The following is a 25,325-nucleotide window of genomic DNA, read 5'->3' as shown; positions in this document are numbered from 1 at the left end:
GTCATGCGGTGTGCTTTCTCTAGGAGGTGAAAATTCTTAACTTTCTTCGACCATAGAAACATTCCTACTGCCGCCGATGATGCTTGGCACCGCGCTCCCACAGCTTTTCAGTACTCTGTCGGGTTGTCTATTATTGACGCATCTTCTCCTCACTTCCCGGTGTGTTACTGGCGCCAACGATTTCGCTTCGATCGGCGTTCACAATACGTTATGTCACCCCCACGGGAGATCCTTCTTTTTCCTCTTTTCTAAGACCCGGCGGTTTTCTAACTTCATCGGCGTGGGAGTTTATGGTTATACGCGAATTTCTAACTTTGTAACGTGAACTCGCTCTTTTCGAGATTCACACATTTTTTTTCAGCATACACTTGCGAGTATCTCTATAAATTATTTATATATTAGATAAGAAGGTTTATCGAGCGTTATAATACAAACTTATGAAATATCATTAATATATTACATAATTTGCCACCCACCCCTAAGAAAAATTATCCTTCATGCCGGAAACTTAATAAACTTAATGCAAACAGAGGTCAAACTCGCCAAGTGATAAATTGGAAGAGATATTTCTTACCGGAAGAAATCGTGCGGTGTCGGTTGTACCGAACGAAGAAGCAGAATCGTGATGTAGCTTCTTGCACACGTATCGATTTTCCTGACCCCGGTGACCACGTACCCCTTCCGCCTTGGATACTTCCTGGAAAGTATATAATACCCCGCCACCGCTTCGGTCTACAGTTTGTATCCGTCTATTGACGAGGATCGGTGCAACGCTATTATATAATACACTGTTTCTCACGATAGGTACCCAGCATATGGTGGTCCATCCGATTGATAAACATTGCTCTCAGACTTATGAGTGAGCGATGCATTAAACCAGCAATTCATCGCTTACATTAAATAAATTAACATGTACAGTGCCTGTCACGCAAGAGCATTGTATGCGTGATTACTCTTATATTATTGTTTTAAAATAAAAAAGATTTTTTTACTTAATTTTGAAAAATCATCAGGCACTCTGATATAAAATCAGAGACATTGTCAATTATTGTGGAGCTATTTTGATTTTATAATTAAGTTCAGAATAGATTGATAGAATTTTATGAACATGAGATTAATGCATATGGAATAATTCATCTCAATTTTAATATATTAAATATATTAATATATGAGATGAAAAATATATTAATATTATATATGTATTTTTAATATATATTAAAATAATATATATTTTAAGAAAAAAAAATAAATACTGCAATTCTAATGTTTGATGAACATTATTTTCATACACAATGAGAATTACATTGAATTTATTTATATATACTTGAACATTTTTTATAGTAGACATTTTATAATATAAAAATATTAAAGGGTTAATTATTCGCTTGGAGAAGATTACGATGACATGAGTGATGATAGATGATGTCAGCGAGAACTCGATGTCGCGCATCAATTACTTAATCCATTAAAGGACGAATCACATTGCATCGGTTGTTTTAGATTACATCATCAAACGTGAGAATTACGCGATGATTGCACCGATTAATCGAGAGTAACAACGCGAACTTCCGAGTCGCGGTATAAAGTTCCCAGAAGGTGGAATCAACATGGATCAATATGCTTCCATTTCTTTGAACTTATATAGCTTATATAGAACTAGAATTACGTATATTCTGATAAAAATATATAAGCTATAAAGCTTATACAAAAGTTGAGCTGATTCCACTAATGTAAGATTAACTTTAATCTCAATTTGACTTCCTGTTTTTCAATTTACTCTTCATCCCTTAGAATTACAAAGAGATAAAGAGCAAATTAAGCTGAGATATCTATATATTACAAATACAATAATAACTAAAAATATTTTTAGTTAAATTAAAATTAAATATTAATATAAAAATATATATATTATAAAATTCATTTTACGTTGGTGGAATCGAGCTTTAAAAAACAAGCGTATCTCAATAGATAGATTCTCTCGGCAGTTAATATTACTCAGACGATTATTCATTCGAATCTATAAATGACCAATATTTTAGACTTCCCATGTTTAAAAGGAGTATCGCAGTTTGATGTGAGGCAATATTATATTTAATTTTCACGTAAATCAAATTATATATCATTTTCATAACAGCTCTCTCTTCGTATTTTTTTTCAGTGTAAAAATTTCACAAGATGTCATATAAAAAAAGAGAGAGAGCAATCATAAAATTATTTGGTATGTAGAATTCTTTGATGTAGTACAGTAATAAATAAGGAAACACGTGATTATAGACTCCGGAGAGATGTATGAAGCGTTACGTAATTGGTCTGTGTTGATTTAACCGAAAATTTGCAAAGGTGATTCTACTTAATACTCGACGTGAGATGAGCGCTCGATAGCGTTCGGATACTGACGACAGTATTGGAAAGGAGAGAAAGTGTTAGATAAGGATAACTTGGCATTCGGACAAGTCTGTCTGCACAGAGCTTCTCCTCGCGGCATTACAATTATAACACGATTATCCTCGCGGAAATGTGACGCCAGACTGACAAATCGACTGAAATGATAAAGAGAATACGAAAGAAGAGACTTTAACGTTGCCGTATGAATTTCTACCGTGTCAATATTGCTTTTAATCCTACAGCTTACAACACGTTTTGCTTCGTATCCTTTTTTTGTAACTTAAAATTATGATCTAATATCCTAACGATCTAAATTTATTATACGTACAATTTACTTCATGTTTTAATAATTTTTATGTTTAATGTCTTAATATATTTCAGAATTTTTACTAAAAATTTTTTTGATTTAAATAAGTTCTTTTTATAAATTTGATATTTACTCTTACCATACTTTTTAGACACGTCTACTATCTTTTAACAAATTAAATGATTGAATTGAAATATTTTGCAGTTACGAAAATATAATAAGCATGATTAATCTAGATATGACAGGAGCCAACCGAATTCATGCATTTCGTATGGTGAAAGATGTGTGATGGATGAAGAGACGAGATGAGAGAACAGCGAACGAAGAACGGATGTTCTCGTTGTGCTCTTACTGAACAGTTAGCCGCGAGCAAGAGCGAAGGTAAAAGCACAGCATGTAATTAAACCGCGTAAGGTCCGAGGTGAATGGGAAAATTTCGATCGCACGCGATTTAACCGGATGTCCCGATATGCCACAGCGCTCGAAGGTAGAAAGGTCTTCCTTCCTGGGTCAACGAAGAGACTTGTTCTCCGTCGTCGAGAAACGTTTAGCCCACGCGAAACGCATACATAAGGCATCTCATATTTTTTAAGATGCATATATTTTTACTTATATGTATATGTAATGTACATGTATTATGAGAGCGACTCAAATATGTAAAAATTTAGCTAGATCTAGAAATAATTTTGTTGGACCATCAGAATAATTATGTAGAAATCTCAAACGTGAGACGAGCAATGCTAAGAGTTTTTACATTCTATTAACTAGCTCGAATTATTTTCAAATCTGTATCTGTAGCTAGCTAAATTTGTAGATACTTCAGGAAAACCATCCTTTCCATATATGTTTTAAAAACTTCGTGAACGTACATTCCTTATAGATAAAAAAGGAAGAAATGTTTCTATGAATATTAAATTGCAAATGCTTTATATCAAAATAATGGATACAACACAGTAATATCAAAAATTGAATTTATTTATAGATTTCAAGTGGATGTTTTTTTTCCATTTATAAGAAATAATTACTAAAAATTGTTCACATGTACCTGAACACTATATAATATATATATACATGACTGACATACTATTTCAAATCTATTGTCTATTATTTCGGTAACAAAAATTTTGTTCATAGGAGTATTTGTTCATCCAGGAACACGCTCACGAAATTTTAAAACGTATTTATAATAAATTATGATTTACTCTGTGTATACATATACATAAAGTACTTGGGCAAAAATCTAGATGCTGCGGAGAATATTCAATCTGGCGCAACTCGATTTAAGTTGCCTCGCATTAGGAAATTATCTATGGGGTGGGAATACACGGTTTAAAGGGATGTTCAGTGTGTCGGAATATTTCGTCACGAATTCAATCGCTCACGAAACGTTATTTGCATGTAACTCATTTGCCGAGTGTCATGCCAAGTGGCATCCTACTCGCTATATATTTCGCGTTAACGGGTCAGCTCACGCCGCACCTTCGGCCGCGGGAACGAAGACGCTATACAACCCACGGTATTGCGGCCGCAGATCGAGCGAGTTCCTATTTCGTTTTACCTTCTAATCTAACGAGTCCCTCTTACGAACGATTTCTTGCAGCTTTTCGCTCGATTACGTCTCGCAATAAATATTGCGCAACCTTAACTTATATCCCATACTCTTTGGACGCAACGTGAGAGGAGAGGAGAGGGTGGAAAAAAAATTCTCCCCCCGTCGATTGTCCGGCGTTCTCAACAAGGAAACTATTGGTTCCTACTACGACGGTCTATTATGTACGGTATTTATATTCGAAGCAGATCTGTTACGCAAAGTCGACTCTTCTACGCGGGACACGCTATTCGCCACGATCTCGGGGAATCTTGAAGGATTTCACTGCCTCGTAGGCGACCCGTCGGTTTAGCGTTTTGCCTCGAGGGAGCGTAAAATTTACGAGGACGTATCCTATCATTATCATTATATTCTAAGATACTTACGCATAACAGCTAACACAAAGTTGCGTTACATACATACACACGTATTGCACAACGGTCGCGGAAAAGGAGGCACTATTCACGGTATTCCACATTCGCGACGAGCGTGACGTCTAATCTGCCCGTAATGTACATGACGCAAATTACGTTACGTTTACATTACACAGTGGGACGTTTCACGGAAAAAGTTAAGACATCCGCTGGCCAATGATATTTCTTCGTCATGATATAAATTTTTGTACGTGCTTGCGGTAATCTGTGTACTGGAAAGCATAAAAGCAGGATTTTATCTTACAGGATTACAAATCGCATTTTTTCTGTAATATTTATATATCTCTACACATTGCACAAGATTAAAAATTGCAGAGTTCACAATTTAATACTTTTTAAAGTCGCATTTAATAAAAAAATTTGATTTTTCTGAGACAATATCGGAATCCGGAGCAAAAAAAATTAAATAAATTCTAAGATAAACGAATAATACATGTGTTAATTTAACATATCGTAAATATTAATTTTACTACAAAAAAATAAGCTACTCTTTCTTTGTTTACAAACTGTGAAAATATTGCTTATTGCTGTATAATAAAAGCATAACTATGTCACTTTATTATTTTAAATAATATTTATGCCACCTTCTCTCTAGCATATCATCTTGTGCTAAATTAACATAAATTTGAGTTGACAGTTTGGGACATGACATGTGAAAAATGTTAAATTTAACACAAATTTTTCGACGGTGTAGTGAAAAAAAAACATATATTTAACAATGACAGACTGTATAAACAATTCGCTTTGACTATATACGGTTCTTCACTTCAAGGGGGCTCGTGGATACGATAAGTACGTATTGCCGACTCTCTCTCGTGTGCTCGTCCTCGGCCTCAATGGCTGCTGCCGATCAGAGAATTCCGAGTGATCGATGAAGATCTAGATCCGTTGAATTCGTTCAGACAGTGAGAAGGAGGAGAACACGATACACACAAAGGAAGGAGATTCCTGACACCGGCTTCCTTGATCGGGAAAGTTTAATTCCTCCTCGACCGGGAAACGAAGAAGAAAACGAGAAGCCGCGTTGAATCGAATATTCGGGTCAAATGCGAGGTCCTTTCTTTCTCTCTTTCTCTTTCTCTGCGGCCAAAGAAGACTTTCAGTTTCGCAATGAAGGCCGACGGTAATTTTGCGACTTGTCACCTGCCACGAGCTCTAGATTCTCCATCGAAGATCTATCAGATAAAAGAAATATCTACTTTTACTACAATTTGTCATTCTGATTATATGTAAAAAGGAAATATTCTCTGAGAAAGAGAAATTCATATAGCGAATGCGACTTTTGCGACCGAAATCTCTTTCACTTGGTCATTATTTTAAATCGATGTTTTACTTCTGCTTCTCTCTCTTTCTCTCTCAGTTAATTTAATTATATTTTGCAAACTGTAAACGGAATTAATTTTTTTTAACAATTATTAATCGTAAATCATTATTAATTTTCAACGATTATTAATCGTTTCAAACAAGATAAAATTGTAAATTTTCACAACAATCAAAATTAATTCCTCGATTATTATTAATCTATTTTTATTTGATTTATATAGCCATTAAAATTGTAGGAGCCGAATGATACAACATTTACATACGTGACGAGGCCGCAAGAAGATGAGCAGAATCTATACAGAAAATCTGCCTGTATCAGTTTCATTATTATGTCATTCTTGAATCCGTTCATTGAAGCCATAGCTCCTCTTCGTTCGTATCTATACATGTTAAGAAGGGGAAAGGAAAGATGAACCTCGAACGTGAGAGGATACCATCATCAGCAAGGCTAACTTTTCGTCGACCGATGGTCACGCGTCCGAATTGGGGAACTCGTTTCGCTCGTGATCTACTTTTCTGGAAAAAGCATCTTGTATCACTGCAGTGGAAGTCGACACGTGTTTGTAGAATTATATCTTTCATAATTTTCTACATTTGTGATAAACAATGATATGATAATATTTGAAAAACGAGTTTCGATTTACTGAGCTCTCTCTCTCTCTCTCACACACACACACACACACACATACACACTTTGTGTCTCGTTCCCTTTTTTTCTTTTCCCTTTCTCGTCTCTTATGTAGTATGCATAAACGTGAGGTATTTCCGAGGAAGTTGCAATCGAAATTTTTAAGTTATTTTCTCTTCCTGCCCGTTTCTCGACCTCGCCAGATCGCGGAAGCAGCCAATTCCATTGTTTCAACCACCAGTGGCGGAAAGCATTCGGTTACCGCGAATTAAGTACTTAGTCAATCGCAAAACGTCCGCATCTCACGTAAAAAAATGAGATAAACGTTTATGCAGATTTCTACATGTAATAGAGAAAAGTGTCGTTCAAAAATTTAGATATATAGGTCACATCTCACAAAACATTATTAAAAATTTCATAGATATATTTGTTCCATTATTACGTCTAAATATCTGTATAAAATTGAAGCACAGTGCTCTTTCTCTCTCTCTTATAGAAACCGATTATATAAATAAAATTTAAAAAAAAAACAGATTCACGTTTATCGTTTTAAATTCCTTTTCACAAGAAAAGATTATTATTTTGGTCGAATAGTAGAGCATTTTTAAAAAAGATCTTTATGAAATAGAATTAGAGTCACACATCAAACCTTGGAATTTTCATACATCATGGTACAAATTAGAATTGCATAAATCTTTCGAGTGGCACATCAATATAACGTAATACAATATAATCGAACAAAATTTGTACAGTTGAACGTTTTATGGATTCCAACAAGCAGCTGTTAGATGTTCGTGACATGCCAGTTACGCTTTCTACAAGGCGCGCCGAAAATCACGCTTTTTAAACGCACACGCACGATAATGAGTCTACGCGCAGCCATAAAACTCAATTACAATTTTTCTCACGGATTTGAATAGGCTGGCGTATAATATCAGTTATCGTCATCGCTCTACTGAAATCCGTATTTCAAGTCGTACAAAGTAAAGGTTCTCGCGGTTCAGCCTGCCCTCAGCTCTCACTCACATTTCCCGAAACGCGTGGCTGCATTAAGTGTGATTTAACTACCCTGCGCAAGAGCTCGCGCATTATACGTGTTTCGTATTGCTGCGTTATTATACTATTATAATGTATACTTATCATCTGTTTACAGAATGCGTATATTATACGTTCGCATGGAAAGAACGATTTTGCTGAAATATTAAAAAATTTAAATAAATACAGATCTGAAAATAATTATGTAGGATATTCAAGCTGTGAAACGTTTTTACATTCTAGCAACCATAGCTCAAATACCCTACTAGTCCACACAAAATTATTTTGATAGTCTATAAAATTATTTTTAGATCTGAATCTAACTAAATTTTTTAATACTTTAGCAAAACCGTTCTTTTCGTGGATGAGAAAAAACTGCAATAATAAAAATCTCTTAACGGTATTAGCATTTCCAAGCTGAACTTATAATAATTAATTAACGTCAATTTATCTGGCCGTGAGAAAATTTTGGATTAAAGAAAGCGGTATTTTCGTGGGCGGACATCGACTTATATAGGAAGTTGCAGCCAGCTGTAGGAAATAGACTGAAACTTTTATGGCAAACCGCAGCATAATTTGCGGGTGGTATAATACCTGCATTTATAATCCAAGAAACGCACATTGTGTTTCTTCGTAAAATTCTTATAATAAGTAATGTAAGAGCTATATGTGATATCGTTAAAAAATTGTCATTAACAATTTTATAAAATTTTTGACACTTAAAGCGTTAAAATCAATGAATGTATATTTTTTTACAGTCAAAAATGAAGTCTCATTTGTAATGCCTATATATATACATAAATATAATATATAATGTGCAAAATACTTTTGATCTAAATTTATACAAGAATATTGTACAACCACCAAAATTACTAACATCTGGGATAAACGAGTAACCATAATAAAAATCATCTCGTTAAATGGCCTTTTTATCAGTAAAATAACCATCTTATTATGTTATCATGTCGAAGCAATTATAAATAAATTCTTGCCATCTTTGAGATGTAACATGTATGGTCCATTTCTCACGTTCGTTCGTCATTGAATCTACGCTACCGGCTACGTGACAGGTGTGTGTCATGAGTGGACGCAGCCAATCTGAATAGATGAATTTTAATGAAAGTACAGAGACAAATTTGAGCAAACGCATACACGGCTCTATATCGCAAGAGGAGGTAAGAATTGAGAGAAAGAAAGAGAAAGAGAGAAAGAGGGAGAGAGATTTGTAATAGCTCCGTCGCATCTCATAGGTGATGGGTCGAGGCATTGAGTGGGGCCCCCATGCTGGCCTGTATAAAAGGGGGCTCCAAGACATCCGCAGAGCATCAGTCCTCAAATCAAGGAACAGCAGCAACCATGAGGGCATTCATGGTGAGTAGCCCGTCCACGGCGATTTCCCCAATTTCTCGTTTCCTTCTCTCCTCTCCTCTCCTCACTCTCTTCACGGTCCTTCTTCTTCTTCCTTCCTGACGCTGTCTTTCTATTCGGGTCCTCCTCTCTGTCTCCCTTCTCGCGTATACGGGAGCTTTCTCGGAGGATGATAAGAGACCGTGCGAGAGAAATGAGGAGAATTCGTGATCGAGATCGAGATCGAAACCGGGATCGAAGATTTCATCCGAGGACGGGAGGCGGGAGAACGCGGGAGAAAGTAAAAGAGAGGGGAGGGTGCACAGGGAGTATTGTGTGCGGTGTCAATGTACTCCGTGATAGTGACTAACCCGAGGAACCGGTTCAGTGATTGTGCTACTTTTTTAGTTCCGTTTGCGCGGAAACAAATGGAGAGAAAAAAAAAATAGAAAGAAAAGAAATATCGGGATTCTCTCTCCCGAGCTTATGTAACACTAGCACCATGAAACGTTAAGCGCGGTCGGTGACTGAAAGAAAGGGATACGTCCCGTGCTCGTAAATCCACCGCCTTGCATTTCCGGAAACGTTCACTGCTTGCTTTTTAGACACGTTTATTACAAGAACACATAAAAGAATACCCGAGGACCATTGCTCACTTAAAAAATATACTAGACGAAAGAGTTTATATTTTATCTTTAAGAAAGATATATTTATTCTTCTTTAATTAAAACCGCGTGGAAACTGTTTATGTGAATGTATACAAATAAATAATGCATTTTTTTCGCACGTGTACATCTCTTCCGTGTAAGAAATACTTAAAGTTCGACTTTAACAGATTCAACTTGATTTATTTACGAGCTATATTATAATTTTACAATAGCACATAATTTTTGCATAATAATTATATTAAATTGCAATGAAAGAAAAAAAGTGAAGTATATACCGAAAGTATTTAAAACGTTATGGCCTTGTTCCACCAATTGATTAAAACTTTGGTTTAATTTATTGTTTATCTATTTCTAAAAAAGAAAGAATTAGAAATAGACAGTAAATTAAACCGAGATCAAAGTTAATCTTACAGTAATGGAATTGAGTATAATTGTAAAATCATAAATATAATAATTACCGGGCATGTATTATACCTATGTATGTCCGAATATTTACACAAAATCTTATTTGTTTATATTATTGATTTAAAATATTTTTAAAAAGATAATATTATAATTTAATTACAATCTTTAAATATACGATTCAATTATAATATTGTAAAAAAAAGCATCTAAAATCATAATAAATTTTGCACATCCAGTTGTGGGCATGTTTCTTTTTTATTCTATATATAAACATATTAAAATATTTATGAAAGAAAATGATAAAACAGCCGAAATTTCAGTTTCAATGTTTAAACGGCAAAAAAGTAAAATTGAATCGCAATTGTAGATCCTGGCGCTCGTCGCGACGGCGATGGCGCGGCCGGAAGCTGGATACTCCTACAGCCAGCCAAGTAGTAGCTACGGCGCTCCAAGCATCGGCGGTGGTGTTGGTGCTGGTGGTGGTATTGGTGGTATCTTTGGTCAGCCTTCTGGGGCTTTTGGTGGTGCTGGTGGTGCAGGTCTCGGCGGTGGCATCAGCGCTGACGAAGGTATCCTCGGCGTGAGCGGTGCTCAAGCATTCGGCAGAGGTGGTGGCGGCGGAGTTAGCCTTGCCGGCAGCGTCGGCGCTGGAGGAGGTATCTCTGGTGTATTCGGCGGAGGCGGCGGCGGTGGAGCGCTCATTCAAAAACACATCTACGTTCACGTACCACCCCCAGAGGCTCCCGAGGAAAGAAGGGTTGCGCTTTCTGGAGCTTATAATCCGCCACAAAAGCACTATAAGATCATCTTCATCAAGGCACCTACTCCACCAACCCCGACCGCCCCGGTGATCCCGGCGATACAGCAAGACGAGCAGAAAACGCTCATTTACGTCTTGGTCAAGAAACCCGAGGAAGCGCCCGAGATCAGCCTGCCCACCATCACACCCACTCAGCCCAGCAAACCGGAAGTCTACTTTATCAAATACAAGACTCAGGTAATGGAAAAAAAAAAACTTGAGCATAATATAAGGAAAGAAGCGAAAATTCTAAACCGATCTAATTATTTAATCTTTTCTTTTTTCTTCACATTGCAGAAAGAAGTTACGGGTGGTGGTGGTGGTGGTGGTGGCATCGGCATTGGCGGTCACGGTGGAATTGGCGGTCACGGTGGAATTGGCGGCACCGGTGGAATTGGCGGCATCGGTATCGGTGGCACCGGACCAAGTGGACCCAGCACGAGTTACGGGGCACCCGGTGGATCCGGGCCATACTAGTCAATTCACCGCTACCCCCGTCGCGGCCCCTCCGTCCTACCCTCCCGTTCACCAACACACACGCACACACCGCTCACATACCTCTAACATAATCAGCGACGATGATACTTGCCGTATTGACGTATCGCTGGGTTATATGCGCGATCGCCGAGAGAAGACGACAACGATGACAAAGTTGAAGACGGCGATGATGATGACGATGTTGAATACGATAACGACGACGACGACGATGATGATGAAGACGATGATGAGAAGAACAATGATGATATCGATCATAACGACGACTACCAAGATAATGATGACGACGATAACGATGATGATGATGATGATGATAATAATGATGATGACGACGATGATGACGATGATGATGATGATGATGATGGTGATGATGATGATGATGATTACGACGACTAGAGCGAAGGAGAGATGTTTTTTATACTTATTTTTTGCAAGAAAACGGTGGCGAAATAAAGCTTTTTTATGTATTTTTACATAAAACTAAGTCTACGCTTGTCAACTTATTGTATACCTTTCCAATTCGAATTGATTCTGGAATTCGATATATCATATATATAATATAATATGCTCCGTGGAATTTTCACATTCAAATTTGCCTACTGCCCCACATTAGTTCTATCAAAAGTTCTAGTTGTAAGAATCAAAAAAGGGTAAAGAGTAAATTTTGAGCCGAAATTAAATTTAACCTACATTAATAATAATATTTATCAATGTAAATTAACTAATCTCAGTTTAAACTTTTTTTAATTCTCACAGAACCAGAACAATTATTTATTATACAATACCTATATAAAAATTAAATTATACTTCTTTCAAAATATTCTAAAGTTAAATTCTACGCTAGTTTTTTAAACGGGAATGAAGACGTAAAATTTACGCGGCTTGAAAAAATAATCGTGCGTTTGTACGTGATTCTTTTTCTGTTTCTAGAAATTCGCAACACCATTTTTACGGACGATTAATCTCACGTCAATCAGCCGCGTGTCAACGCGGCATTTTAATCCCAGTTATACTCGAGCTACGCGTCGCTTTACGATCGCACGAGTAATTGACGTATTTTACGTACGAGAATATCAACGGACATTTTACAGAACGCTTGGAGAAAAAGGGAGAAAGGGGGGATACCAGCTTGGTCCCGGTTTCGTCGGACAGGTGGGCCACGGGGTTAATTCCCCGTAGCGACGATTTCCTTTCTCAGTGCGTTTCCGCATGAGAACGCGCCGAGTATTGCGCGACAGCGACAACAATTCTCTCGTCAATTCTCGCCACGAAAAAGAGAGAAGGGAACGCAGGTAGATAGGGGGAGGCGCGAGAAGACAGGAGGAAGCCGCGTTTATCTCTTTCCAAAAAGGCAGCGCATCTCTCGCGAGCGGAGAAACTTTCACTACTCCTAAACAACCGCTAATCAAGAGACGAGAACGACGCTCGTCGCCAGATTTCGTTCAACCGTTTCCCTTACATTTGTCTCTCTTTTTCTCTTTTTTTCTCTCTCTCTCTCTCTTTCTCTCTCTCCCTCTTTCCCTCTCGTAGAACACTTGGCGAAAAAGCCGCGCGACTTACTCGACGATGAGATCCGATGGAATCCACAAAGTAGCGCAGGAGGATTTCCCACGATGACTAGACGAATAATGCTTGTGCGTTTCTTATAGGCGTCAATGCGCATGGGAAATGCATAGGACACGCGCGAAATTTGCACATGTGTTTCTATCAGGTATTTATAGGTGCGAGACAATTAGTAGAACTCAATTATTAAGGCGGCATATAATTTCCCGCGAAATTAATTAATCTGTTTGCAAACGAAGGCATTTGATTAATTCGGTCGTGAATGAAGAAATTTACCCAGTAAACATTAAGGCACGCCCAAATACTTTTGCAAGACATTTCTAAATATTTTTGGTGGCTGTTTTTCAGACATTTCCTATGATGATTTGACGTTTTAAAGACATTTTGTATAATGTCATTTTCCAGACATCTTTCAGATTATAACTTTATGTAAATTTCCAGAGAACAATATGTTTAAAATGCAGCCATAAAACGTCTCAAAGACGTCATATATTTTTTTTTGGACTTGCGTATTATTTATTGGATTATATTGATCAAGTTCCGATATACATATACTATAAATACTGAAAATCTATAATATTATACATAATAAATGAATAAATTATAGATTTTTGAAAATCTAGTCCAAGTTACAAGTATTATAAATTTTCAGTACTGACGATGTATATCGAAACAAAAGCCGACTTTATAATTTTTTAGAAAATATTTTATCCTTGTCTTATTCTCAAGTTATCTTTAAAAAAATTAATTTGAAAAGGCATCTATAGATATATATATGTTGTAAATAATATTCTTTCTATCTTTCATATGATGGAATTAAATTGGGCGTTACGTGGCGATCCAACTTAACGTAACCGGTAATGTATGAAGTTGATGACTTAGCAAATTGTATAATATTACTCTTTATATTTGCCTAAATTTTGTAAACGCTACTCGTCAAAGACTTATGTACATATGTTACAACACCTAATATTTACAATAGAGTAAGCGAAAATCGAAGTAATACCAATTTTTTTATTGAAGAAAATATTTTGCATCACTTCAGTTTTATTTACAATCTATAGTCTTTGAAAAAGAAGGAAATGCAAATCACAGAGAAGGGAGGTGGGAAGAGAGTTGGATGTCTCGGCGTTTCACAAAGGATTAAGAGATAATGCCATAATGGTCGAAAGGAGAGAAAATGCATCTTAGCTATCGTTTACCGAGCGACAGACGCGTGTGATGAAAAGCGTATATACGTCGCACGCATCAACAGCGCCGAACAGTTGGTTGCTGCTCGAAATTGCCCGGGGGGAAAGATGAGACGATGAGCGAAAGCGAGGCTCCTCTTGCTCATTGACACGAGAGTTTAACAGGAGAGAAGCCGAGAAAACGAATGAAAAGGAAGAAAGGGAAGCTCACTAGCATGTCGTGCAACAGTCCGTATATGTGCCCTCTCTCTTTCTCTCTCTCTCTCTCTCTCTCTCTCTCTCTCTTCTTTACGGCTCTCACGCGCACGTGACGCGAGTAACAATGAGAACAGGACGATTCAAATCGCTTTGAATTCACGAAATGAATAAGTCAAGCGCCTTATATGCGCGAGGTCGTGAGTTCTAGTTGCTTTGTTTTTCCGCGTTGTGCCGTGTCTGAATAAAAATCGAAGCAGAATCTCCAAAAGCTTACAAAGAGAGAACACAGTGGACTCTTCACGAATTTTGATCTCCTTTAGTATGACGAATGTATATCGAAAATAAATTATGCCGTGTTCTGATCATCTATAACGTTTTGTTGAACAGAGTATAATAAACAGAGTATTTTATTGTAAATAATATATGAAATAATTCCTCGCTGATTATTAACTACTCTCTCGTATATAGAAAATTGAACTATAATAAAATGAGTTAGTTTTCACATATAATGTAGCTTATAATGTAGCGAACAAAAGGTATCACTGGTACAATAATAAATATTTTTTGAGTTATATATATGGTGCATCAAATGGTGTATAAAATTTATAGCTCATGCATAGAGCATCTTTGATACCTTATAGCTTAAAAATTATTCGTTATTAAGCTTTCTATTGTCTATGATATCTTTTATTCGCCACATTTATAAGCGACATTATATGTGGAAACTAATTCATTTCATCGGAATCCAATTTTCCATATAATTAGTGCGGGATCTTTTTACATAAATAAAAAAATATCTTTAAAGTTTATTCAATAAAACGCATTCAAGCACGATATAATTTATATTTGATGTAGATTCATCATATTGATGGAGCTTAAAATTTATGAAATTCACTGTGTCCTCTCCTTATTAAAAAAGAATTTGTAACTTTTGTAGATATTAATATCGTGGCTCTACTGATTTTTAATACGCTGGCAAGTTTATCAGAAACAGAATATTTAAATACCGGATTCTAAAGAATCGTTTTAAGAATATGATGAAAAATGTTCATATAATTTTGATGAAGAAATTTTGTACGTCAAATAGGATTGAAGATGCTTGCGAGGAAAACAGGATAAGAAGTTGAGCAGAGCGAAGAGGTCGGGGGGATAAGTTAGGGAAGATCACCGGGAAGGCATGACGGCACTCCGTAGTAGCCAGAAGGCAACTTTCACGGGAACATCGCTTCTTTTTTTTCCTACCCGAACGAGGAAGAGAGAAGGCTGGCAAGCAGAGGCAGCAGAGAGAAGAAAAAACACTTTCGAAAGGTTGATGCCGGCCTCGTTCAAAAATCGGACAACTCCGATTCGAGGCCGTTATTCGGACATTGTCTCTTTCGTGATCATGATATCATCCCGGTCGAGGGATACTTGGTCAAAACGTGAAAGCGTTTTATGATCCTTTCCTCTCCATCCTATAATAATATGACAAATAGGTAATTTATATATATTATTTATAGACCTACAAAAGAGATGATGTTAAAAAAAGAGGTTGGTTTCTGCTTGAAAAGGAATGTAAAAAAGAAATAATATTTTTTTTTTTATATTTTGATCTCCTGGATATGATAAAATTATTATTTCCTTTATTATGTTTTACACCTTTTTCACAGAAATTGTTTCCTTTCCAACATCTCCTTTCTAGGTCGGTTCTTACAATAAATTCAATCACTCGCACTACACCTTTTTATTATAGTGCACATTAAAGGCTGCTAATATAAAATATCTAAATGCAGTGGCATAATATATAATCAAATAACAATAAAACAATTTAGATATCTGTTAAATAAAATAACAATATCATTAGAATTATATTTAATCGTTAAAAATATTTATAAATGCTTTCATAACTTTGCTAATTTCACGTATATAGCAGTATAAATGAATCTAGTATAATGCACGTGACGAATTCGCTATTAAGCTTCTTCATTACACTTTCATCATTCTCGTGTTGTCATCAAATTACAGATTAAGGAGCACCGATATAATTTGTTTAAAGTGTAGAATTTGCTACTGAACATATTCTTTTGTTCAAATCACGTGAATCACGTCGGTCTTGTAGAAATGAACTGTACTTAACAGCATAAGATCGATAATCGAGCGATAATAACGCGCGGTGGAGCGTGAAATTACAGTACGATGTGTTTACGTTAACGCGTTACGTTCGAATAGCGATGTATTTAATATCATTACACTATTATTACATTCAGATACTTCAATTAGTAACTTCAATTGAAGATTTGACTTTATTATAAAGCCGATTCGTGATTAATTATTCATGAAGAATGTTAAACTTCCCACTAAACTCTCACTGTAACGTATTTATGCATTCGAGTGTCAATCAAAAGTAACGGATTCTGACTGCTATATTGATAGAAATTATCATTAATAACTACAAAAAAACGGTTTTGCTAAAGAATCTAAAAATTTGAATAGAATAAAGGAAGAGAGAGAGAGAGAGAGAGAGAGAGAGAGAGAGAGATACGGACATAAAAATTTTATTAAACCATCAAAATAATTATGTAGGACGCTCAAACCGGTTGCTAAAACATCAAATTTTTTACAGCGTTGTTCATTATGCTTGATTGCCCTACATAATAATTTTGATCCAACAAAAATATTTTCAGACTTCTAACAAAATTTTTAAATACTTCAACCAAATCATTCTTCTTTTGTAATATTTTAATAATTAATTGATAATTATTGCAAATTACATAAGTTTTACATTCTTTTTGTGCTCTGTGTATCAATAAAAGGTAAATATTGTCTATATATCATGTAATAAGAAAATTTATTAATAATTATTATTTATTTTAACTACAATTTATTGACAATTAATTAGATATTTCTTTAGCCAATTAAAATACTTCCCTTAAAAATTATGATGTAGCATCGCAAAATTTTTTTATCAGATTTTCTTTACTTCTATATTTCTATAATAAATTTAGTCCGAAATTTTATGCGAATAAATTTGAATTTATATTGTACACAATTTTATTTTTTATTGTAATAATAATAGGTTTAAATAATTTAATAATTGTATTTATATACGGAAGAAATTTTAACACGAGAGATTTCTTCCCGCGGATCTCATCCCACGAGTACAAGAATGACTGCGTGATTGGCGTGCAACTAATTTATTAGAACATCAGAGATACATTCGCCGGGGTCGAGAGATCACTTTCACTGTCCTGAGTTTCCCGATACTGTTCCACACAATTTCGTCTTTGCGGAAACGATAAATTGAAGATCTTTTCACGAAATCTTCTGATAATAGTACCTATCTGCGCAAGATTAGCAATTGACACCATTACGGATATTCAGCGAGGTCGAATAAATTTACTACATTGAGAAAAAAAATTTAGATTCGTCATTTTTTACTAGAATTAATCTAATTACTAGACATTTTTTTCTCAGTATGTCTACAGTTAAGATTCAAAAGATTTCCAAACTTTTCCATTTGCTATGACTCGAACTGATTTATAATCAATTCTTATATTTGAGATTGATTTCAATACTGTCTTAAAATGTCACGAATCAATCAGTTGTCGTCTATGTATTAGCATCTTAAGACATTACTTAAGACAGTCTTGAAATAAGAAAGGATCACGAATACCGGTTTCGATCACTTTTACAAATTTTTTTTGCGCTTCCGCGTGATCGTTAATCTCGATAGATAATCTGAATTATTTATATCCCTCGCGGCATTTCTGTTGCAACAGCTAATAAGCGGCTGTCGATCTCAGTTAATCGAAACCCACGTATGTTCGATATTCCAAGTAGAAGCCTCCCGTCGCGTCGCTTCTTTCTTCACGAGGAATGTAAGAAAAGCGGAATTGCTGCTGATTGCGCTTTACTCGCACCATTACGAGGGTAATTCTCTAGCTTAGTTTGAGGCATCGGTAAAAAAAAAAAACGCGATTATGCGATGTTTGCATGGGGGAACCGTGGCTTTTCCCGCGTGCATATCTTACGTAAGACCGGGGCACTGTTTAACGACGGGTTCTATGTGTCGTGCGAGCGTCATCGTGGACACGATATTATAGCTCGCGGATCGTACGGCAAGAGCTCTCACGACGAGGGTACGTTAAGATCGCGATTCGCGAGCGAGCGCTATACAATCCTTCCGAATATGATGGACCGTGATGACACGCGCTCGGTGAAAGGTGCCGAGAGATTAGTACGTACACGGCACTGTACCGTACGTTCGTCCATTTTCGAGATATTCACAAGATGCGACGTTAAGATCGAATCGTAGATGTAACTTTACTAACGTGTGAATTATCGCGATTATATTGATTGGTTGCACATCGAAATGTGTTACATCAGCAGCCTGACAAAGGTATTTTAGATAGAAAGATATACGCTGACAAAATATATTTCAGAGACATATTTTATACATTTCTTACCATATACTTTATGGTATGGCACAATCGATTAAATTGAGCAAACTGTATCAATTTATGAATCGATTTTTTTTATTTTCGATTTCCGTCTCATTTCCTTCTCTCTAAAACTTTTGGAGAAAATCTCACTCTGAAAAGTGAAATCTCATTCTTAAAGATTGAAAACATTGAGCCAATCTTGAAAAAGAATGGTTCAATTTTCAATCTTTAGAGTGAGATTTCACTTCAAGGAATTTAAAGAGTTTCTTTTCCATAAATGTAACGAACGATGTATTTTTAAACACGTGCTTTTTTTAGAATAGCAATTAATTAAACCAATTATATATTAACTATTGTTCTCGAAAATGTTTGACTTTATTAATGATTATCTCGTTTTATAATTATAATAAATAAAAAAAATATATATATTTATGGATAAAATACAGAGGTATTTTTATTTTGCAAAACAATTTAAATAATTCTTCTTTTTTCTTATTAGAAAAAAAATAGAAAAAAAATTATTTCTAAATTGTTTAATATTATTCCTAAATGATTTATAAATTAACAGAACATATTTGAATATGTTCTAAAAATATTTTACTAATTTTCTTCTCGATAAAACAAAGGCATATCCTTTTACGGTAGTAAATTAATTTAATTGTTACACTAGCTGTGAATCTAATCTTTGAAATGTGTATCTAATTTCTAGTCGATCTGATCATCACTGTCATGATAAATCATAATGATTGTGATGAAAAATGGTGGTAATTAAGACACTGCCGCGTGGTTATGACAAAGTGATCACTCGTGAGTAGCATAATCACGTAATAACAAATAGTCAACTGTTGCACCATGCACACTACAACGCTAAAGTATAACTCACAAGCCTGCACCTTAGATATATATTTTCTTCTCTTAATTAGATCTTCACTCGATATTTCATTAATTGATTGCGAGCTTCGAAATAATTCGGTTTCGTAACCAATTTGCAGACCAGAGTTGCATTACGAAACATTGTGAGAGATAATGAACAACGCCAAAGTAGTGCATACGTGGTCCGCTGGTGCAGCAGAGATACCTGTGTATATCCTCGCTTTCTCATACAGGTCTCTAATCTATCTCCGTAATCTAACAAACCTTAATGTAACTTTGGCGTAATCTGCTATACTCTTCTTTGCTCTCGCTTACGACGCAGCAATGCTAGCTCCTCGCTCAACTTTTAACTATTTAGAAGGATATTCTACTATGTATACATATCTATTATACTTCATTCATTCAACATTCTTTTTAAATAAAAATTTAAAGAAATTAAGTAAAAAATTAAATAATTCACAAAAAGTTAGACGTTAGACAGATAAGAATGCGATATAGTGCATAAACATCCGAAAAGAGTTTAGCTGTACAAGTAAATTATATTTAACTCGCTATTACATTACAAGTTCGTATGTTTTGACTGCATTTAAGGCAGTCCTCAAAAAATTGTATGCTATTTAGCGTAAATGTTGGAATTATTGTATAATTCACAATCTTATATTTGCTTTAAAAATTTAATTTTTTTTTCGCTTTTTATTATTATAGAATCAGAATCATAAACTATAATATATTGGGCTTATAATCTGTTGACATATGCTGTGTACTTTCCTTTTATACATTATCATGAGCCTGTCTTCTCATTACGGCACAGAATAAAAGGAAAGTTTATCCTGAATCATCGTTGTTGATTTCGATTATCCCATCAGAACACAGCATGCATTAACGATAAGAAAATATATCAACGATGATTTGAAATGTTTAAAATTGCATTACAAATCAGTTCATCGTATTTCCCGTGTTATGTTTTGTTCTATTTGTTTTAAGTCATGAACGTGTCATTAACTCTTTCCTTAATTTCCTGATAGACATCATAGCCGCCTCTCTAAAGTCTTATCTTTCACGCGTATCTTCGTCATGCTTGCACAACATACTTGTCAACTATATATCATCATCATTATCTTACACATAATAAATTATTATTATTATTTTTAAGTTATTATTATAACTTATATATGTGTTATTATTATTAAATTTCAAAAACAAAATTTTTAATTGACAAGTTTCCCGAATAATTTATTTTGATGCAAAATGGAAAGCTCTTCTCAAAGAGAGAAACAGTTTCGAGGTTTGCGTCACTTTGGAGGATCTCGCAGAAAAATTCAATAACGACGAAATTCGACGTTATTCGTAAACATCTCTTGGTATAAGTATTATGTCATGACTATCTAAGTAGGTGACCAGCGGGGACGAATCCATGATGAGGGCTACATGCTACGGAGGACGAAACGAGTCGAAGAGACGAAGACGCTACCGGGTGAAAGCATGGGTCAACGTAAAGGCCAAGCACCGTATATCTAGCCCGATACATACAACCCGCACATATCTCTAACTCGCGCAATTACACGCGCTCGCCGAGTTAAGTTCAGTGCAGTTCGGCTGAAAGAAGAGCCATTTCCTTCTTGCTTTCCTCTTCTATATAATGCGAGAGCGCGCGGGCTATTGCGACATTCCCATGCGAATATCGTGTGACACATACGAAACGGTGTCTGTACACACTAGAACTTATGCATTGCGGTAGATGACACATGGGTGTCCTATAAATGTATTGTTTCGTCGCGTCGAGATTTTATTTTGCCGATTTGTATCCCGGTATTTTAATTTAATTCCGGGTATAATAATAGGAAATTTTACGAGATTGTATCAAATACAAGTAATATTATATATATTTTATCGAATATATATATATATAATAAAAAAATAGAATAATAATTAATAATAATATTAAATATGTGTGTGTGTTGTTTAAATATTATAAATATATTAAATACGTTAGTAATAAATAATAAATATGTTTTTCATATATAAGTGACAACAACTTAGGAATATAATACATAATGATTTATTGTGTGTCATCTTGTGAAGAAAGCATTCAAAAGTATTAAAATCATCAAAACGTCATTAATTTGCAAGATGCCTTTATATTTTATTTTAACATGATAAAACATGAAATGTCTTGTCAAATATATTTACTTTTCAATTATCTTTACAAAACATAAGTTATAGATATATGTAAAATATAAATTATAATCTGGTACTAATGTATCATATATCTCCACAGATATACATATGTATGGTATATGTATTATATAATGGTACAAAATTGTAAATTATATTTCATAAAGATAATTGAAATTAAATATCATACGAAACATTTCATATCTTATCGTGTCAAAGTAAAATATAAGGCATCTCATAAACTATTGATGTATTGACGATTTTAATACTGACGGGTGCTTTCTCCAAGATGACACAGTGTAACACAGAATCATTATGTATTCCTAAGTTGTTTGCTAATGTTAGACAAAAATTAAATGATTCACTGTTTATTGTACATACGTATTTCTAGCTGGAAAGCATCATTTTGTATGCAAATTTTACCTGAGAAATTAATTTATAAAAAAAAAATATTAAGTTATAATTTTTGAGGAAAATTTTAGAGTATAATATAGCAAATTGGCGATAAAGTAAAATATGAAACCTATTATTCTGTAACATTTAATGGTAGTAACAATATCGTTACATCGTCGTTGCGTAGGTTTTATACATGTAAATATTCCCTACAGTTTTTAAAATTATTCTCATCCTGAAGATTAAATCTTATTTTTAAAGATTTAAAATTAAGCTGCTGTTTTTCAAGACTGTTCCAGTTTTTAATTTTTAGAGATTTTATATTAAAGAATTCCAAGGGTAAAAAAGTTACGCAAAGGCTGTATTTTTTTTTTATTAAATTGGTATTAATTTGATAATACTGTGAATTGCGCAGTTGTAATTAACATATATAACTATTTTCATATAATTTGCGGATTGCTGACATCCATTGTTATCTTATTATCTTTTAAAAAACAACAAATTACGATATTAAATTAACGGTATAAAACAAGCCGAAATAACGCGATATGTATTTAATTTTAAGTAACTTTTATATTTATATATTTTTTTATACTTAGTATCATATTTATACATTTTTTTTACTTTACAAATTTTAATTAAATGTATTGACAGTATAGTATTATTTTTAAATGGAATTTTATTGTTTGACTCTTATATCGCCCTTTCTGATTTATATTGATTAAATGTGAAAGAAGCTCAACGATAATGACATATTATTTTACTCGAAATATATATATTTATTTAATTTAAAAGGATTTAATAAAAGCAAACTTTAAATCCTTACATTTGTGAATACTTAAAATATTTTATGTAATTTAATAATAAGATATAAGCTAAAAAGAGGAAATTTTGGAAAAAATAATAAGATATGTTTATAAAACATTATATTTCAGATTGATATTGATTTTGTATCTCTGAAATTTCATAAAATTTTCCAATCGGAATAATTTCTTTAACATTCAAAATGATTTTGAATCTCGCAATTAGATCCTTACAAAAAGGTTTTCTACATAGATTTCGTTTTATATATAAGACACTTCATCTCTACAATTATTTGAAAAGTATTTTATTAATAGAGAAAAAACAAATAGTATATTTTATAAAATAAAAGTTCGGTTTTATTTAATTAACAATAAGTTCTTATTTAATTAATTGAATTTGTTCCACAGAATAAAATTACAAAGAAATCTACAATGGCATGTAATTATCAGTCAAGCATTAAATTAATTTTTATAATAACATTATATCTTGTATTTATCGTATTGTTAATACGATAAGTACAAGATATAATTACAATCTTTTCGAGTAATCAGAATAAATTTCTATTTTATTGTATTGTTTTATTGTAAATATTGTTTATTTAAACTTTTTTTTTTATCTCGAGTCATAATGTGAAAGACGACAATCTTATGAATTGATGGATCGCCATTACTAACTTTATCATTACAATCTTGGTCACTATTAAAATTGTACATTTCTAACAAACGGTGATTTACTACAGTTTATATATAATTATTAGACGACACAATAATTGTAAACATATTGGAATTATAAAAGACTTGAGATTATATATACTGAATAATGGAACTTTGAATTTGATGCGTTGCTTGTATGGATTACCGGTATGACTGATAATAAGTACTACGGAATATTTGTAGTAATTAGCGGATGTATATATGTGCGTTAATTATGCATTTTTGGCGTGCTGTTTGCAGTTTGACGATAATTAATGCGACTTTACACGCGTACGGTGAAATCTTTCTTTTGAATCTCATACAAACAATAATAACAACTGGCAAAGACTTACATATAAATAAAACACAAATAAGCGAAAAGATCAATTCGGTTAAATCAAAGTTCAAACTTTGCTTCCTTTCTTTCATGATCAATATAAATAGATTTATCAAATAATTAATTGCATTAATTAAACTATTAATAATGTCCTTAGATTTTGTGAAGATTTAACCGAAGATTACCTGGTGCATATAAATAAATTTATCCTGATCAATGACTTCGTCACTCAATTTCTCAATTTCTATAACAAAAGATCGAAATTTTTGTTAAATAATATTTCCATTTTTTATGGAACATAATGGCACAATAATGCGCGACAAAAATTTTTCTGTTACCTTTTTCAATCTCGTTAGTCTCTTTTATGGGAAACGTAGGTTCACAGTCTCGTAGAATTGGCATCATGTTACCGAAAGCAGTTTTGTCAAGGGCATTGTGAATTATTGTACTAGAAATCCAACGATGTACTGCCAATTTAAACCTTAATTGACGGAAATTCAAGTTCTCCAGGTTTAGAAGATCCAACCCTTCAAAACGGTTTGGAAACCTTTTAATAGAATTGATGTAAGTCCTTATCTCTGCATCTACATCACGTGGTACACGATAATTCTTCTGATCTATATAAAAAATCAAGATTAAAACTTATCAAGATAATATTTTTATTTCGGTGCAATATCGCATCTTTATACGGCAAAAAATCATTCTTTTACCTGTCTGTCTATTGTCATGATTTTCCATAGGCAATGAAGGCTGCCCTGTTCGTAGAAAGGAACTTTTCTGGTAAATTTCCTTGTAATGTTCTATGTCGATATTCTGAACGCGTATTTTAAGGATCCAACGATAAGCAAACAATTGAAACTTTAATAATTTATTACTGAGACTTGACGATATAACTGTATCTTCAGGATTCTGAAATGTCTCATTTCTTTCTAATACGATCGATTCAATGAGATTTATCAGCTCTCTGCTTGATTTCAAATTATCTGCATGAAAAATCAACATTCTAATGAGATTACAATTAATAAGAAAGATATTTATCAGCTTGCAGATTTCTCGCGTTCGAAGAAGAGCAATATTAAAGGGACCGAATGGCGTCCAGAAATTTTTTTTCAATGACGACAGGTATGCTTTTCGAAAGGAAAAAACGTAAGGAATATGATCGTATTTCGTGCAATAACTTACGATTTTTTTCTCTCGAGTTATATAGCGAATAAACTAAACCTTCATTTCCTTCACCTGATTTTAGTAAAAAAAAACTTCTTCAT

General features: G+C 34.1%; 1 protein-coding gene across 1 annotated transcript; it reads left to right on the top strand.

Moving 5' to 3' along the window:
* The first annotated feature begins 9,018 nt into the window (after window positions 1–9,018).
* Window positions 9,019–11,683, top strand: TwdlT (TweedleT). Its single transcript, XM_018537946.1, has 3 exons — window positions 9,019–9,071; window positions 10,488–11,117; window positions 11,217–11,683. Exons 1-3 carry the CDS (start codon window positions 9,057–9,059, stop codon window positions 11,394–11,396), a joined length of 825 nt encoding a protein of 274 aa, XP_018393448.1. The 5' UTR covers window positions 9,019–9,056; the 3' UTR covers window positions 11,397–11,683.
* The last annotated feature ends 13,642 nt before the right edge of the window (window positions 11,684–25,325 follow it).

The sequence above is a fragment of the Cyphomyrmex costatus genome, unplaced genomic scaffold (assembly GCF_001594065.2).
Source record: "Cyphomyrmex costatus isolate MS0001 unplaced genomic scaffold, Ccosl1.0 scaffold189, whole genome shotgun sequence".
In the NCBI taxonomy this organism is placed as follows: Eukaryota; Metazoa; Arthropoda; class Insecta; order Hymenoptera; family Formicidae; genus Cyphomyrmex; species Cyphomyrmex costatus.
This window is presented reverse-complemented; position numbering and strand designations above follow the sequence as displayed.

Coding starts and splice junctions, on each gene's coding strand:
- TwdlT (XM_018537946.1), top strand. Junction 11,118..11,216: donor TTATCAAATACAAGACTCAG/GTAATGGAAAAA, acceptor TTCACATTGCAG/AAAGAAGTTACGGGTGGTGG.